Raw genomic sequence first — 19,026 nt, forward strand, 5'->3', positions numbered from 1 at the left:
TTTATCTTAAATACAACTTCAGGTAATTGAGAAAGGACAAACTAAAGTTTTATTGAGGAGCGAATCTGTACATTGGTATTCTATTTTATATCTTCTTTATGCAAATTCACTCATAACGTCATTATTTAGCAACATATACATTTAAATCATTGAATCAGCGAAATGTCAACATAGGCGGATAAAATACTTATATATCTTATGCAATAGAAGATGACTAAACAGACACAACGGAGGAAGCGATGGGTCGTTATCACACAACAGGTAAACCACAATTATATTTTATAAGTGAAAAGGAACATGATTTTTTTCTTTTTAAAAAATATACAGTATCGATCATTTAATGAATTTCAACAATTAACATTAGCAAATATAATTTCACAAATAAATATGGTTTTATAGGCCTATAACAATAATCTGCACATTTCACATATACACTTCAGATGTCGGTGTGCATCAGACCCGTTATTCTTTTTAAGATCAATTTCTCATATGTTTAAGTCAGGGTATAAATCACCAATATCTGACAATCAGTCGTGAATGTAAAAGATTACACATCTGTTTACAGCGTTTTTGGGGTGTTTGTGCTGTTTGTTCCTGGTCATACATACATTGCCAACATCTAGATCGCCATTACTGACCAGCATACATCTAACTGACCAGAACTGTACTGACTGTTGTGAATTTCTGCAGTGTACTGAAAAATTTACTGGCAAAATCAACATATCTACTGGTGGAATTCAATTTATTGAAGCAGCTTGCAAGTAAGTTGAATGTTATTAAAACACCTTTTGGATTACCATATCCGTTTCCTATATGTAATAAAAAAGATATTGAATAATTCCACCTGAAGTCCACTTTTCAATCTCAACAATTAATAAATCCGACATCGCCTGGTTAACTAAAAAAAATGCATCAGAATAGCAAATTGTTTCTCCGGTAAGCACACGTCATTTACGAGTAAAATCAAATTACAACTACTTGTTTTGGGGTTTAAATAGTGTACCCAGGTAGAACAGCATGTTTCCCGATGGGCTGTAATAAAATTAACGATACCAATTTTCTTGCACCAGATGCGCATTTCGACAATACATGTCTCTTCAGTGATGCTCGTGGCCAAAATATTTGAAATCCAAAGCTTATATAAAAGATGAAGAGCTATAATCCAAAAGGTCCAAAAAGTTTAGCCAAATCCGTGAAAGGAATCAGAGCTTTGCATGAGGAAGATACATTCCTTAATTTATAAAATTTATAATAGTTTGTAACAGTAAATTTAATAACACAATAAATCCGTATTTTCATGCCAGTACCGAAGTACTGGCTACTGGGCTGGTGATACCCTCGGGGACTAATAGTCCACCAGCAGAGGCATCGACCCAGTGGTAGAAATAAAATTAACGATACCAATTTTCTTGCACCAGATGCGCATTTCGACAATACATGTCTCTTCAGTGATGCTCGTGGCCAAAATATTTGAAATCCAAAGCTTATATAAAAGATGAAGAGCTATAATCCAAAAGGTCCAAAAAATTTAGCCAAATCCGTGAAAGGAATCAGAGCTTTGCATGAGGGAGATACATTCCTGTAACTTTGTTAAGAAGCACGTTTAAAATCTGGTTCAGATTGTTGTTCTGGGGTGCATATGCATATCACATTTACAATTTTCTCTCCTTGATAAGCATGCACTTTGTGTAGCTAGACGATAAATGCAAAGGAACAACACAAAATCAAAGGAAACCAAATTAGACAGGGTTTATCAAAATATTAAATCTTCCCCAGCAAATATTACCTTAAATAGATATGGCTAAATTTTGGGTCTTATAACTTTTCACCTGTGTATATATTACATAACTTCGTTGGATACTCCGGTTTTGAGTGTTCCGAATGAAATACAATCTAGTAAAGCGTTCCGGACGCACACTATTTATCAAGTGTTGTTTTCGTTTTATATAATACCTTATTATCAAAACCATTTAATTTTCAATTTTGTTTTCATTTTATTTTTTCAGTGACATGGGGAATCAGCAAATGTTGTCCTGTTATTCTCCAGAGAAACTCCAAAGCTGTTCCTACCTAAAACGCATGTCTTCCTATCTTCCTGGGCAACAGACCATGAAGCAGCAATTGACGGAAATGTGTGCACACAAAGAAGGTAAATGGGTCAAAACTATGCTTAATTTGGGATGGATTTTGTGGCTATAAGGGTGGATCGTGTTGATCATAATATGAACCGAAGTTTCTTGTGGACCTATTTTTGACGTCTTGTTCATACACGATGGTGTAAGTACCCAGTCCTCCTAAACTTGATTGGTTTGATTCTTAGTATTTCTTTCTGATTAATATATACTAGGTGATAATATAATACACCTCAAATATTTTCATTCGGATATACTATAGAGTTCAGGAGGTCCGCATATCATTATTAGCAAATGCAAATTTAGATCTTTAAATTGGACGCAGAAAATTCATATCTTCCCTCGGTGTGATTTAAACCCAATCTATTGTAATCATGTTGCGATATGTCAAACAACCTGTACCAATCATCTAACAATGCTTTATATCCAAGTATGGTTTCATAAACATAAACGAATATTAAAAACAGAGATGTGGTATATGGCAATTAGATATCTATCAAAAAAGACCGTAGGGAATTAACACAAGACACAATAGTTCACCGTACGCGCGTTATCTTTAAGAAAGTAGTACGAACTCTGTTTTATTATAAACACGAATCAAATATTTGCAGACCTAACAATGATGGGTCAAAATTCGATAACAGTTTGTTATTTCATGTTTTGGTTTGCAGATTTCCTTGGACTTGAATCATGCATAGCAGCCAAATCGTTTGTGGACAGCTATACTATCTGTACGGCTCCATATATAGCTGCGTTGAGTGATAAGACAGCTGATTTATGTCAGTAAGTTGAGTGGTGTGATATCTTTTTTTTTATCTATCATGTTTAAAACAGACCTAGGAGACACTCAAAACGATTATTCTATGAAGAGAAATTGACAACGCCATGGAAAGAACAGCAAACAAAAGAGGACGAAAAGACAAAGCGTCCTCTTTACATTAAATTCAAAACAAGACTAATCAACACGAAATCGAAACCTAACAATCATACAGTTAGAAAACATATGTTGTTTAGTTCGTTTTATTTATTTTTGAAATCAACAACATTTAAGCCATAGTTCAATGAACAACAATTTAGGTGTCTAGCATAGCTCTACATATAAGCATTCACAAATAGTCAATATGCTTAAAGCTATCTTTTATACATGTAGCTTGATATCGGTTCAAAGTAGGAATCATAATCGGTACCTTAATACGACGCATTCATGTCAATGATTCGTGTACAACACATACAGATCTTTGTAAGATGTTATTCTTAGCACGTGGTTTTAATATAGTTTTAGTTTTGATGTGCTTATATTTTCCTATGTTTAATAAACAAATATAAAAATAACATCTCGGTTTATACACTTTCTACAGGGTATACAAGGTCCAGGTGAATTGTACTATTTCCTTACTGACCAGGACCAACTGCAACCCAATATATGTAAATACGTATCGCTCTATGCAGGAAAAGGGACTAACGCAGACATGTGAAATGTTGAAATACGTGCAGTCGTTGATCGGATAGACGGTTATAACATTTGAAAATACAAATAAAACTGAAATTCTTAAGTGTTGATGTTGCAAATTTGTTAAGTATTTCATTGATTACTTCTGTCTAATGCAGAACAGATACTTTGTACCTAGATCTCTGTTTCTGTCATGTAGTTTTTGTCTAATTCACGTTTTTCCAAACTATCTTTTCCCATCCCCTTATATTCATGATATTATTGATACGAAACTTAGACCGACTCTTCTAAAAAGATACAGAATATCACATCAAATGTCAATGATATAATAGTAACCAATTGTTAATCCGGTAACTCTTGCAGGGTACCTCTTTTTTAATTTATTGTTTAATTCATCACGTAATATGAAGGCATTTGCTATGATTCATATGTTGAGCAAGTCTAAAACATCTAGGACATTTCTATGGGTTCATGTTATTATGGAGTTTAACACTAGAGATGTGTTAGGTGAAAACGGATATAATTCATTTCAAACAACAAACAACTAATGAATTAACAAAACGAACGATAAGTGCCTTAATTTCCTAAAAACTTAAGATCCTATCGCGTAAATATCGAATCACATTATTTTAGAAAACGTTGTACGCGTTTAGATCAGGAATATAGTGCGTATGAATATGTTTAAATGCAAAACCAGGATTAATCCACCATTTTCTACATTTAAAAAGGCCTGTACAGTTGTTGTTTATTCGTTTGTTGTGTTCTTTTATTTGATTTTGACATTTGATTAGGGACTTTCCGTTTTGAGTTTCCCTCGGAGTTCAGTATTTTTGTGATTTTACTTTATTCAGTGTGTCTACATGGACATACATACTATCTTTTGCGTTTTGAGACACCTATCCTGTTCAAGAATAAATTTAAGCATCGAAGCATTGACATCTCAGGATTTAGTTCTTCAAATGATTTCAAACGTCTGTTTTAATCAATCTATAATTTGCCTCAAAGTTCAGTATTTTTGTGATTTTACTTTCCATATGCATTTATGGTTGATTTTTTTTCGGTTTGTTTTGCCAGGGTATTGTCAGTTTTATTACACTTATGATTATCGGTTGCTCCTTTGCAATCTTTTTTCTTATATTTGGCCAAAACAAAAATACATTATAAAATGTTTTATCGTTTTAATACAATTGAACAAATTGGAGAAAAAAAAATGACACTGTTTGGAGAAAAAAATTGAATTTCATAATATTTTCGAAATAAAAAATAAATACATAAATTGTTAGTATGTTGGGTCTGTTGCAGTTCCAGCTCAGTTCTTTATTATTCTGCTGTGTGTGATTCCATTTGTTAACTGAGTGGTGCTGATTGTATATTTGTCCAATACACATCGTACCGCTGAACAACAGTGGATCTAATGTATAATATATATAATGTTATTTTAAATAAACATAAATATAAACACAATTTAAATTTTGTTATCATATATGAATACATATACAGATGCAAAAATGTATTTGTACGACAGCAGTTCCCGAACCACCACCAACGCATGGGGTAACATGAATCAAATATAGATTATACAAACTCTTTCGGTTTGCAAATATTTTTCGATTGTCGTCTTTTCGCATTCTATTAACTTTATCAGTTTTATTTTGGTTTGAATTTACTTCTGACAATGTTTCCAAATTGCGTTGAAGGATCCCTTTGGATTCACGATATCTTAACTAATATAACAAATTTTAAAATAACTAATGTTAATCTGGCCAATTATGAGAATCAATCTATTTCAGAATAGGTTATCGCCCTGCACTCAGTTGTATATTAGTTTAGTTGATACGGTTAACGGTTGTAAAACATAATGACAATTTAAATTTTATTTCATGAAGGTCTATGCGATTCGTTTTGTCTTGACGTGAATAATAATGTTTGTCTTTCTTGTTAGGGCATATAGAATTACTAACATTTGCAACAAAGTAGTACAGCTTTATCCTAAAACGTGTTTTGATTTTAATTTTTTTTAAGTCGATTGCATATCATTGATTGAATAATCTATTTATATCATATTCCGGAAAAGTGAGAGGGTACACGCACCTTTTGTTAAATATTTAATGTTGACCTGTAGATGTCATTTTGTATTTCCATCCGTCACAACTCGGCCAATTCCGTTCCTTCATTGAAGGAAAGTAGCGGATTCATCCGCAGATTGCCGATTGTTGGTAGTTCATGATATCTCCAGGAATGGCATAAAGCATGAAAGCAATGGCGCCCACTTTCTTTTTTATTTTCCCCATATAATCTGGTAAATATTTGTCTCATTTGCCATCAAACCAAATCTCTTATTTTTCAGGTGATTTAATATTTCAACCCAGTTTGTTTTACCTAAATTATCTTTATTAATGTACCTACACGATACGTATTTGTCCTACAGTTGTCGACAGAGATATCCAGTTGAATGTCGCTGACTGCTTGTCAGAATTTTCTGAATGGGTAACAGTTGAGTTGATCTGAAAAATCATTTACTACTTTGAGTTACATGATATATATTTTGAAAGTATATGAAATTGATAAGTTCGTGTTCATGACGATAGATGCTATAACAATATAAATGATTCATGAACACATCAGTTGGTAATAAATGAACTTTCATTCTACATTCTTTTCCATTTTATTATATTACAACTTAATATACAACTTAATATAGACTAAAGAATTAACAAAGGGAATGTGTCAAAGAGGCAATAACTCAACCAAAGAGCTTAAGTAAAGGCAATAGTAGTATACCGATGTTCAAAAGTCGATAGAGGAAATCGAATTATACGGTACAGGACATTTGAAGAAGACATGGTTTTTTGACTAGCCAAACCTCCAGCTTATATGGCAATCTTTAAACATATCGCTCAAATGACCACATTATGATCAACCGTGGCTTTTGATGGTTGAAATATGGGTGCGTTGCTAGGTTATTCGACATATGAGTGCGTTATTGGTTTAACCGAATTGTATTTATCTTGTAAATTCACCTGAGGAACGAATCTATAGTCAAAAGTATGGATTCTATTATTTCGTGTATTTTTGTTTTAAAAATAACTTGAAATATATAATGGGTTCTATCCCCTGGCATAGTGGCATAATGCAGATTTTGTTTTGTTTGTTTGTTTTTATTTTTTTGTTTTAGCGCCCTTTAAGATCATTAACCTGTTCATTATAATAACAAGTTCCAGCTCCTACGACGAGAACTATGTACACGTATACTATACTGAATTGTAAAGCTTATATATTTGATGACTGCTTTCGAACCTACCATATTACCACATGTCATCAACTTGCCATTGTTTACTTCAGAAAATCTACCAACAATTTTGTCGTTATCTGTCCTTCTCATCTGTATCATATATCCCTTAAACGTTGTATTGTCTTGGCTACTTAGAGTGACTGTAATGTTAAATGATCTTATTTGTATCCTATATTCTTTAAACGTTGTATTGTTTTGGTTAAAAAGAGTAACTGCAGTATTTATAATCTTATTTGTATCATAATGTCTTAAACGTGGTATTGTTCTGGCTACTAAGAGTGACTCTAATGTTTTATGATCTTATAAACGTCATATGTTTGTAAACAATGCACTGTCTCGGCTACTTAGAGTGACTGTAACGGTTAGTTATCTTATTTGTATCAGATGTTCCTTTAACGTGGTTTTGTCCTGACTTCTCGGAGTGACTGTAGTTTTGTATAGTTTTATTTTTACCATATATTCCTTAAAAAGTTTATTTGATCTTGCTACATGTTCTCTATTGCACAGATATTGAAGTTTTCTTTTATCGAAACAATTTTTTTTTGATAAATGTATGTGATGAATGGCTTATACTACAAAGTCAGCAGCCTTAACGGTAATTACTTTCATTCGGATAACTTGCTTTACTTATAACGACTCAATATTCAACTGGTGTTTAAATAGTTTATGTTAGATCATTAAGATAAATAAGAAAAATAATCACAGATAAAAGATAGATGTGATATGAGTTCCAATGAGACAATTCTTCATCACAATTTATATCAATGCTCTTCAACTTTGTACTGTTTTGGGTTTACAAATATTTTTATATGAACGTCACTGATGAGTCTTATGTAGACGAAACGCGCGTCTGGCGTTCTAAATTATAATCCTGGTACATTTGATACTATAAACTGATAATAGAAGTAAACTATTGTAGGTACGGTCTTCAAGTTTCGAGTAGTTGTTTTATAGAAATAGCAATGCAAGTACAGCGTGTTTCCTATATAACAGTTTCAAAAGATTATGAAGTATTATTGTTGTTTGGCTGGACCCAAAAGATTTAAAATACCATACCTCCTCTTGGTAAAGTTACCGAGTATACATATTTGTCATAATTATAATCTAAAAGAGGAGGATTGTTTTAGCTGTACATTGCAATATACCAGTATTCAAGTCACCTTTGTTGTTTAAGCTAAGCAGACAAAATGACATGAAAACCGCATAGACATTTTTTAACTTGTTTCTGTAATTAAAGATATAAAATCTCACCTGAAATAACTGAACCGTTGGTATAAGTTGTGGTATTTACAGAAAGCGTGTAAGGATTTCCCGTCTCTTGTGGTAAATATGAGTGATTTGGTGTCATACTTTCACAGACAGAGGTCGAAACTCCATTGTAATGTGAGTATGCTAAATATTGCAACTGATACAATATGGCTAAGATCATTCTCCATTTCATTGCCTTTGAAAACAAATTAAAATAGAATTAGATATTATGCTGTTGGTTTGAAAATACTAATTCGCCATTAAAACATATCATCACAGAAAAATAATTGTTTACATTAACGTAAATAAGTTTGTGTTTTATATATTTTGATAACGATGAACTACAATGTACTGTATATTCTAGTATTAATTTAAACCGTCAAATGAAGTCACCATTTATGTTCTAACTAGAGCTATATTTAACATAGTAAAACTGACCAAGTATAGTCTTAGTTTCTTAGGTGCTAGCTATAGTCACAGACTGTTTTGCTAATGTTTCCATAGCTTTAGTTTGAATCTTGCAGATGAACAATACAAAAACCCGAAGCATGAAGTATTACTTTATACCTTTATTACCTGAGATCACCCCTAGTTTTTTTAATGTGGTTCGTGTTGCTTATTTTTTAATTTTCTATGTTGTATGTACTATTATTTGTCTAAGTGTCTTTTTCATTTTTTGCCTTGGCATTGTCGGTTTATTTTCGATTTATGAGTTTGACTGTACCTTTGGTATCTTTCGTCCCTCTTTTATAGTTCACCCCTTATCATTTCTTGTCTTTTTCATCCCTTTTTTTTTTTTTTTTTTTTATATATACTGAAAATTAAATAACACAAATATTGAACTCCAAGAAAAATTAAAAACGGAATGTCCGTTATCAAAAAGCAAAACTCTAAAGTTCAAACACGTCAAACAGATGGATAACAACTGTCATATTCGTGACTTCGTACAAGAATGTTCATGTGTAGAAAATGGTGGATTAAAGCTGGTTTGATATCTAGCTAAAGCTCCCACTATATTGAAAGTCGCCTTGAATTCGATAAAATTTACAAGTGCTTATATCAGAAACAAGGCAAAACGAAAGGTAAAATGACTATTTGAAATCTTTAGTAAGTCAGATCTACATGATTTCAGCATATATAGTTTTGTTTTGTTGTTAAATATGAATTTCATTTAATCTAATCGGTGTATTATAAGGAGATGTGATATGATTGCAAACTATCCACCAAAGTTCGAATGAAGTGGTTGTATGGCATCCATCTCAATGAAAAAAATATCATACTGTATAGTCAGCTATTAAATGTAAAATATAAAGCTTAGTGTTTTTTGTTTGATGCTGTGTTGATTTTGATCATTGTTGAAGGCATTAATCATGTTCATTGTTGTCCTTTGGTGTGTTGATAGTTGTCCTATTCACGTACCTACTGTACGGTACATATCATGTTGTTGCACTAGCAAGCATGTTCAACCCTGTCTTTATTGAGGAGAATGTAATACAGTAGTTGTTTTTATTGCTGTATTTCCCAATTTTGGTTTTGCACAGACACAAGGCTGTCAGTTTAAACTGTATGTACTGTATTTACAACTGTCATTTCGTGGCCTTTTATAGCTTATATTGCAATTTTGGTTTTATCCATTGTTTAAGTAGTTGTCTAAAACACAATTAATCAGAAATTTTACACCAAATGAATGAAAAACTAATATCAATGATAAAATGATTGAAAATCTTTTTGACTTTTTTGTACTTACTTTTCTGTAGAATACTCCGAAACAGTGGCAAACTCGTTTGACAGTTGATAAGGCAAAATGATGACGCCGTCTGAATTGATCAGAAGTTAATCAGAGCCGACTGATTTATTTATTTGTTGTTAGTCTTTACATACGGAATTGTAAAATATACGGTATGCTACCAAATAAGTTCTCTAAAAAACATAATACGTTTATGTCAAACACGCTGCATATAGACATACAGTAAACTTGTGTGAAAAATACATCGTTCATTGATTATTTATTCATATAAGAAGAATGAAATATTCATTAGTCTATCTGAAAAATAATATTGTACAATTTAAAAGGGGTATATCATTACAAAAGTAATTGATTTTTACACATTCTTGAAAAAGGCAAAAGATTTTAATCATCTTTTATAAAAACAAAACAAATATTGAGACCTCGAGTTCAGTTTGTCATTATACATAGGTATTGGGAGTTGTAAACATTGAATATCGACTAGTATAATGTTATATTTTGTAGGTTTGTAAAATTCTGTATTGAACAATCAGTATATAAATTTAGCCAAACTTGATGACTGGATTACATGAACTTACAGAACAACTATAAAGAAAATCAACTATCATAATCCTGGTTTAAACCACTGGCATTTTCCGATTAACGTAACAATTTCAACTTTTTTTTCCCTCGTTGTTTATATTTTTTCTTTATACATGTTTACATAAACTTATTTCTACCTGTAGGCATGATATTTGACTATTCCTTCGATTTTTCGTTCGTTTTTTACATGCAATATCTACTATTTAGTCTACATGTGTTTAAAATGTTAGGATTTGAAGCTATGACGTTAAAATGGCGTACTAATTAATTACGTGTGATTTAAAGAATCTCGGCTTGCTATTAACATCAATTTATAGAATACAAACTCGAGTATTTTGTCAAAATTTAAGTTGTGTAATGTGAATGCGTGATTTTACTTCCGGGTTCTATATCATTGAATTCAAAAGGAGGAACAACAAGGTTCACTAAACATCAGTAAATCAACAAAGTGACACATACACACACACACACAGAAAACTAAATATTCAGTGAAACGTTTCCACATTGATATGGGTGTGATGTGTCTGTGGTATCTTATCTATCTAGTGTACAAATACTGCACTGATTTGCATTTTAAACTTTTATAATTGATCTTGAATTACGGGTAAAGAATTTAGTTCCGTAAGTTGATCAATCTGGTACCTTACGCAATACAGAATTTAAACTAGCATTTTTTTTCCTTCTGTAGTATCTTGATAATGTTTCGAACACATTATTTCTTTTTTTAATTAAAATCAAGATAATGAAATTATAACATATAAGATTCATTTCTTATTTCGAAAATAATAGCATTAAAAAAAAGTCAAAAAATTGAAAACAACACTGGGTTAAAATAGAAGATGAACGTTGTTTGCTGTTCATAATTGTAATAACAATGTATAAGACCAATAACAAGATGATTTGATGCGACCGTGTTACTATTCAAATATTTGAATCCACCTAAAGTGTTAAGATAATTCTGATAAAAAATACACAAGTTCATTATCTCAAAGTCAATAAGAGTGTTGACGTGGGATATCACACTAATATATGAGTACTCTCAGATCTGTATTTAGTGTCTTAACATTGCGAAATATTTGTCATACAAAACGAAATACTTTCCAAATAAGTAGTTTGTTATCTTTAAGTAGGCATCGAAAAGGTCACACGCACTGATTTCAAATATCCAGACTCACGAGGAATTTGGTGATGACCTAACACATTATTATCAGTTCAACTTTATATAAACATTGTACTTAGAAACTATAGTGATAGTTTGTGTCCATCATTTGATAAGTTTATATCAGGTCATCATATTTATTTTCACAACTTCCTTATAATGATGGCATTTTCCAAGGCTAATAATGTTCTTCATGCAGGTAAACTTTTTAAAATTTATGTGACTAAGTAATTAATTTCTATTTTAAGCTGTTGCTCGTATTTAATATAACATATATACATGAATATATACAACTCGTTTGAACATCAACCCAACAATGTTAGATCTGAAAATTTGCTAAACTATCACGTTGAGCGATGTTTTATTCGGTTATTTGGCCAAGGCTTACAAAATTATTCAAAATTAAAAAAAATGACAAGGCAAAATAAATCTTCAGGACAAAATTCAAACATTCTAAAAATAAAGCCAACATTAGTATACCGCTGTTCAAAAGTCATAAATCGATTGAGAGAAAACAAAATCTGGTTTACAACTAAAACCAAATAAAACACAACAAGAGGAAATTAACGAAAGAACAACAAGTGCAACAAAAAATAAACGACAATGCAAAATACATAAAAGCTAACTAAAAGATAAAAACTGCGATATTTTTGACTAGGTACAGGACATTCTTATAAAATGAATTCTATGGTATGTTTTAATTAAACTATTGGTTGTCTTAGTATTGATACTACTGATGATAGAGGGTTAAATGATTCTTGAACTGGTTGCCATTGCCCTAAGTTATTCTACTGATAACAAACGAGGAAGTCTTGGTTATCATCGCCGCATGTTAATGTGCATGCGCCATGCCTTCTATGGAAAAACGAATGTTGTCCTTGGTGTACCTTACATGACGGCACAAACAGAATTTCACAGGAAAACAAGAAAGTTTGACTTCAATATCGAGTTTTGACAAATACAAATTTAGATGAAGCAAACGTTGGTTGAATAAGAATTATCTTCAGGTCAGGAAAGAGACATTTTTTAAACAGTATTTAATATATACTTTTATGCCCTACTGATATATCTGTTGTGTATATTTGCTCTTTGATCGTGAACTACTCAAAATTTGAATCATGTTAATTATAATGAGTTTGTTGTTTTATATTGATTAGGAAGCATATGTCTGATAGTATTCTTAGCCATAGACAAAACGCATTCATTGCCAACGACGTTATATGCCATACCATATCCAGATAACTATACTTGTACAGACTGTTGTGATCTTCTAACCTGCATGGGACTTGGTAAAACGATTCCAGGCGACATCTTTGAATTGTTGTGCAGGTAATGTCAGTTCTTAGTTTCGATTCTTATAAAACATTAGAAATACAATTACTTGTTCGTCAGTTGCAATTTTATTAAATATACAATAAGGTTTTTGGCAAATAAACAATTCTTCGACAAATCAGATTAAAATTAAAATTTTAACAAAATAAGTTTTTCTGTTTTCGTGCTTTTAAAATAACGAATAAAACATTCAACGAAGATACCAATGACATAGTATTCCTCTGTACATCAGGTCAACAGTAGTGTACCGGTGTTCAACATTTATTAATCGGTTGAGAAAAAAAATCCGGGTCACAATCCAAAACCAAGGAAAACATATTAACTATAAGAGGAAAGCAAAGTAACATCAATAACACTTTGATTTGTTTCAGCAAGACAAGCATCGCTACTTTACCAACCTGCTTTACGAAGCATAACTTGAACCATTGTTCTTATATGGGAAAACTTGTCTCCAAAATTCCATCTCCTGATAATATTGCAGAAGACTTTAAAAAATTCTGTAAACAAAAGGAGGGTAAGCATATGAATTATTAGCATGCTATATATCTTCTTGTTTGTGTAAAATACTTGATTTCTATATTCTTATAAAATGAAGATACAAGAGTGGGGGTGATACACTGTATGTAAAATAATAAGAATATTAACATGCTTACTAAATGTTTTTACGACATAACACAAGGAAATGAGAATATCGAGGAAAAATGTACCATACGAAATCGGTAAAAGAAAACCAAGAGATGTACATGTGTATTGTGGGAAAAATACGATTAAAGATAAAGGATGTATTCTATAATAAAGGACATTATCAGCTGTAGACTTTTTTTTTTTTTTTTTTAACATTTTCACAACTGTCATACACGTCATAGATTTAGATACCTATGAAAACAGATTAAACGACCCATTCTTTATTGAAAATACACATATCAAGTCAGGATTATTGCAGTTTTTTCTCTCACCTGATCCGTTGATTGTAAGTGTTATATTTTTTCTGTTTAATGGGCGTTTTTAGTTGCACTGAGTTGAGTATGTGTGTTATACTTTTTTCGCAGTTATTTGTGATTTCATATCTATACTACATTTGTTATATTTTTGTCAAATTATTCCCGGATTATTCCGACGATTTAAAATATATTTTTGTTGTATCTTTTACGAAGTTTTTAGTGTTTTTTATCTATACTACATTCATCGTATTTTTTGTCAGATTATTCCCAAATATTTCTGACGATTTGAAGGATTTCAACGTAGAAAATGGCAACAGTATTATACCACTGTTCAAAAGTCAAACATCGATTGAGAGAAAAAAAATCTGGGATACAAACTAAAACCAAGGGAAACACATTTATCCACGTCAGACACTCAAATCAATCAATGTGTATGTAAATAGTAGATGTTTTTGTGTTCTGTTAAATTGTTCCTTTTAAAATTGTTATACGATGATGACCGGTGTACCAATATTTTGACTATTTTTTTTATTGTGTCTATTTATTTAACGGATCAATGTAAATATAACGGAATTTGATGACACTGTCATTAAAGTGAGAGGGTTAGCGCTATAGAACCAGGTTTAATCCACCATTTTCTACATTTGAAAATGCCTGTTCCAAGTCAGGAAAATGACAGTTCTTGTCAATTTGTTTTTGATGCGTTTCGTTATTTGATTTTGTCATGTGATTATGGATTTTCCGAATTGATTTCCGCCAAGTTCAGTACTTTTGTGATTTTACTTGTTTATCATTTATCATAACAGAAATGCAAGATTTACAGTCTTGTTTGATAAACAGTAGTATGGAACCAGATGCTATAGATAGATGTAGTACACCTTATATAAATGGTTTAAAGGATAAAGATAGTGACATCTGCGAGTAAGTACATCTATCAACTGTTTATAAAACTTTAAAATTTTGAAACACTAAGGTTTTTTATGCCATTAATAGATTACCTTAGCTGTATTTAGCAAAACGTTAGTAAGTTTTGGTATTCACTTGAAATAAATAGATAACCTTAGCTGTATTTAGCAAAACTTTAGGAATTTTTTATCTCTTTTATTTGCCTAATTTGCTTTAGCGTCACGAATGACCCTTTTGTAGATGAAACGCACGTCTTGTGAAAATTCAAAATATCTATCTTGCTACCTTTGATACATACCACATACATGTACCAGCCTACCTACAAATTATCGATTGAATAAGTACGTCTTAATTTTGTATAGAAAGTTGTCAGTTGTCAGTCATGCTTGACCAAAGTCGACACCCGTAATAAAAATTTTGCATTACAAGAAAGAGTTTTAGATGCAACAGTGTTACTTTATCATTTCGAAATAGCTACACTATTTCTTTTTTAGAAGAGCTTAGACATCACTAATTTTCAACACTGCTTTATTTAACTGGTAATTACGTAACCGTAAAAGAAATGACCTTAGAAATTTTGATTGTTCGAATTAAGATTTCCAAGGTACAAAATGAATGGCAGAAAATACACGTTTTATACATTAACAGATATACGTCGTATATATTTAGCTTCACACATGTTAAGAGTGAATCTGTCAGTCATTACAAGTGAACAAACACGTTACTCGTAGTTATTAATACAGAAGTGGTCAGAAGGTATTGAGCGATTGATGTCTTGTATATGTAGCTGCACATATGTTTCAACTGAAGGAACATGAACAAACCTTTCAATCGTTTTTCTATTTGAGTGTTGACAAATACCATGATGGACTGTTTGCTCGTTGGAATTAATACATGTACAAACAGCTGGTATTATATTAAGTATCAGCTAAACAAAAACAAACAATCAGGTTCCAATCGGATGCAAAAACACACCTAGGACAAAAAAAATATGAGCAAATAAAACAGTTTGCTGGACCTCCATACTAAAATAGTTATTGCATATCTATGAAATTACAAACATATAAATGTCAGTTTTTTGTAATCTTATTACTTTTTTTATTCTTACAGAACATCAACTACAATGTCTCGATGTATGTTATCGCTGATTCAGATTTCGAACTGCAGTGGTACTATAAGTATGAACTATGAAAAATCAATGAAATTACAACTAGAGGAAAATCCATTTTGCACAAATGCATCGGCTCAAATGTGTAAAGAAATGTACCTTATCATAATCAGTTTAATGTTCATCTGGAATAAAATAGCTATGAAAAAAATATGACAATAACTACAATAAATTTAAAGCAAGGCAGTTTTCGCTATATTTTTTGTTGTTATAGATTTGACCACATTGATTAAAAAGACAAACACATTTTACTTATTATATCCTCAAACACAACAAGTACTTTCAACGAGTTCTGTAATGCTGTGTAAATCATATCTTCCAAAAAGTGTCGTTTATTTGTTTTGATTGTGCTGTTATAAGCGTGTTTTTACTTTTTTTGATTGAGTTAAGTCTGCCAATTGATATTTTATCGTATGTATTTCTTCGTTGTGATGTTATGCTATTGTTTCAGAAAAAGGGAGAAGGTTTGGATCCATTAAAACGTTAAATCCCGCTGCAAATGTTTGCACCTGTCCTAAGTCAGGAATCTGATGTACAGTAGTTGTCGTTTGTTTATGTAATATATACGTGTTTCTCGTTTCTCGTTTTGTTTATAGATTAGACCGTTGGTTTTCCCGTTTGAATGGTTTTACACTAGTAATTTTGGGGCCCTTTATAGCTTGTTGTTCGATGTGAGCCAAGGCTCCGTGTTGAAGGCCGTACTTTAACCTATAATGGTTTACTTTTTAAATTGTTATTTGGATGGAGAGTTGTCTCATTGGCACTCACACCACATCTTCCTATCTCTATTTTGAGTGCTTTTTTAGGACACCAATACATAATGGTTTATATATAGGAATTTTCGAGTTGTAAAACAATGATGATTTTAATATCTCCAGCAACGGGAAGGAATTACACAGTACACATGTTGCTATTGTAATGGAAGTGCTAAAATGTATCATCAATTCTAATATTTGTTTAGTTAATTAATAAAGATAGTATTTGCATTTATAACATTTAAAGGGATAATTCGCGATTTTTCACTTTTCATCTTATTATGTTCAAACTACCATAAAAAACATATTCACCAAGTTTTATTTTGATATGAAATCTAATAAAGGAGAAAATTAAGAATTATTAATTTCATTTCTTCAAACTTCCTGACTTATGTGACGTAGTTTAAGTCTTTAAGCATGCCGGGAGTGAAAATAATCTCATTTTAAATCTTAATCGTTAATCATCTTATAACTCTATTTAAAGCGCATCGACGACGTTTGGTGTAGCTATTAACCAACTAATAATAAAGATGGAACAGCGCTCATCTCGAAATTAGAATGTACGATTTATATTTTAATATTTTCTGTAATGATTAAAGTGATACAAGTGAATCGTATAAAATATTTTTTTATGATTTTTTTTCCGACGAATATTTTGAACAAACATTTATAACTGAAAGTATTTTAAAAATGCATGTTTGTACTTTTTACCTTTTACGTCAGTCTAGTGAATATGTGCTGCTAGTACATTTACATAGTGTGCAAATACGGCCTGCAAATACAATGTGTATTGTACTTTGACACTTACATAAAGTTACTACCTGTTGAATGCGTGGGTAAATTCAAGTTAATTAAAAGATTAACATTTTGTATCTTTTGATCTTTACTCGGTGAATTTAAGCCGTCACGGTTCACTTTTCTAGGTGTGAACAACATTTTGTATGAATGATAAACGAGGGAATCTTAATATTTTCCATGAGCTCAGTTTAATTAAATATATTATTAACGCTGAATATTTCTTGTTAAAAAATAAGAAATACTTAATTAATTTAATTGAATAAAGTTATAAATAATGATGTCCTTATAAACACGAGTAAATGAATTAATAAAAAAAATAAGAATCGGCGACCTTGAATTTTTGAAATAGATAATAATTACCAACTGCAGTTATATAATTGGGTCGTTCAAAGCGAAATATTCAGGAAGAAACGTCCTTATCAAAATAATTTGATTAATTCCGCGTACTAATTCTTCAGCTATTTGAACGAGAATATCAAAAATATTGACAGAAAATTGAAAGGTCAACTTTGTCTTATTGGAACATATTTCAAATGATATTATTTATGAAAGATTGTAATATAAATTATTTTTTTTCTTTATTTTCTACAAGAATTATCTGCATTTACCTTGATTCATTAGATCTCATTAGTTTAATGTTGTTACAACATAATCCTAACTAATCCCATTGTTTACAGAAAAAATCTGGGAACTCCTACATAAAATTTTACTATTTTACCTATAAAATTCAAAATGTAGGAATAGCCAGAATGAACCATTAAATCTTGCAATGAGCTTTCTATTTTATTTCAATCAGTGTATGGTTTCAACCCCGAGGCCTTCAAAATCTAACATGAATACCCAGAGATTTGTTTGGATAACCTTGAATTCAAATAATGGAATCACCATTGTTATAAATACACAAGCTAATGTAACTTTTAACTTCTACCTAATATTTAGCCAAGATTAAAAGACGTCAAATTAACTTTATCAATTAACTTTTTCTCAATTCCTTGTTTTCTAATGATTGGAGCGTGGTTGTTTTTGTAAAAAGAAAAAAAGTTTGATATATAAGCCTTTTTAATAAATCTATACTATAAGCTAAAATGTCTAGTTCAGAGAGTGAAAGTTCTTATGTATCCAGCTCCCAAAGTGAGACAAATTTTGACGAGTGTGGTCAATTTGGATACATATTAGAACCGGAGTACACTGAAGAAGAACTCCAACAAGTTGAAGCTGAAGAAACTTCTAGACAACAGGATATTATAAATAATCCTTGCAAGTTTGACACCAATTGGTGTTCATGTAAAAAACTGTATAGTCATGCCATTGCCGGCGGAGTGTTTCTGCTGCCACGAATTTACGCTATTAGAAGAAAAAATGAATTTGGGTGAATGTGTCACTGAAAATACAGATTTTAGAATAGTTTGTCTAAACCCCGTTGTTCTTGAAACAAGCTACATAAGTTTCCTGAGATACAAGCGCCATAGAGGGAGAGCTCCAGACGTACTTATATATACTAACAGACAAAGCAGGC

General features: G+C 31.3%; 1 protein-coding gene and 1 long non-coding RNA gene across 2 annotated transcripts; one reads left to right on the plus strand and one right to left on the minus strand.

The window, feature by feature from the left end:
* The first annotated feature begins 18 nt into the window (after nucleotides 1–18).
* LOC134696118 (uncharacterized) lies at nucleotides 19–3,686 on the plus strand. The gene is made up of 5 exons (XM_063557737.1): nucleotides 19–261; nucleotides 566–761; nucleotides 2,007–2,149; nucleotides 2,804–2,915; nucleotides 3,491–3,686. The coding sequence occupies exons 1-5, from the start codon at nucleotides 240–242 to the stop codon at nucleotides 3,639–3,641; spliced, it is 624 nt and encodes a 207-aa protein (XP_063413807.1). The 5' UTR covers nucleotides 19–239; the 3' UTR covers nucleotides 3,642–3,686.
* Nucleotides 3,687–6,889: 3,203 nt separating this feature from the next.
* On the minus strand, nucleotides 6,890–9,979 carry LOC134696119 (uncharacterized). The gene is made up of 3 exons (XR_010102899.1): nucleotides 9,870–9,979; nucleotides 8,126–8,318; nucleotides 6,890–7,014 (listed from the first exon to the last, which is right to left on the minus strand). It is a non-coding gene; the product is annotated as an uncharacterized LOC134696119 (long non-coding RNA).
* Nucleotides 9,980–19,026: the final 9,047 nt, after the last annotated feature.

The sequence above is a fragment of the Mytilus trossulus genome, chromosome 14, assembly GCF_036588685.1.
Source record: "Mytilus trossulus isolate FHL-02 chromosome 14, PNRI_Mtr1.1.1.hap1, whole genome shotgun sequence".
NCBI classification, from domain to species: domain Eukaryota; kingdom Metazoa; phylum Mollusca; class Bivalvia; order Mytilida; family Mytilidae; genus Mytilus; species Mytilus trossulus.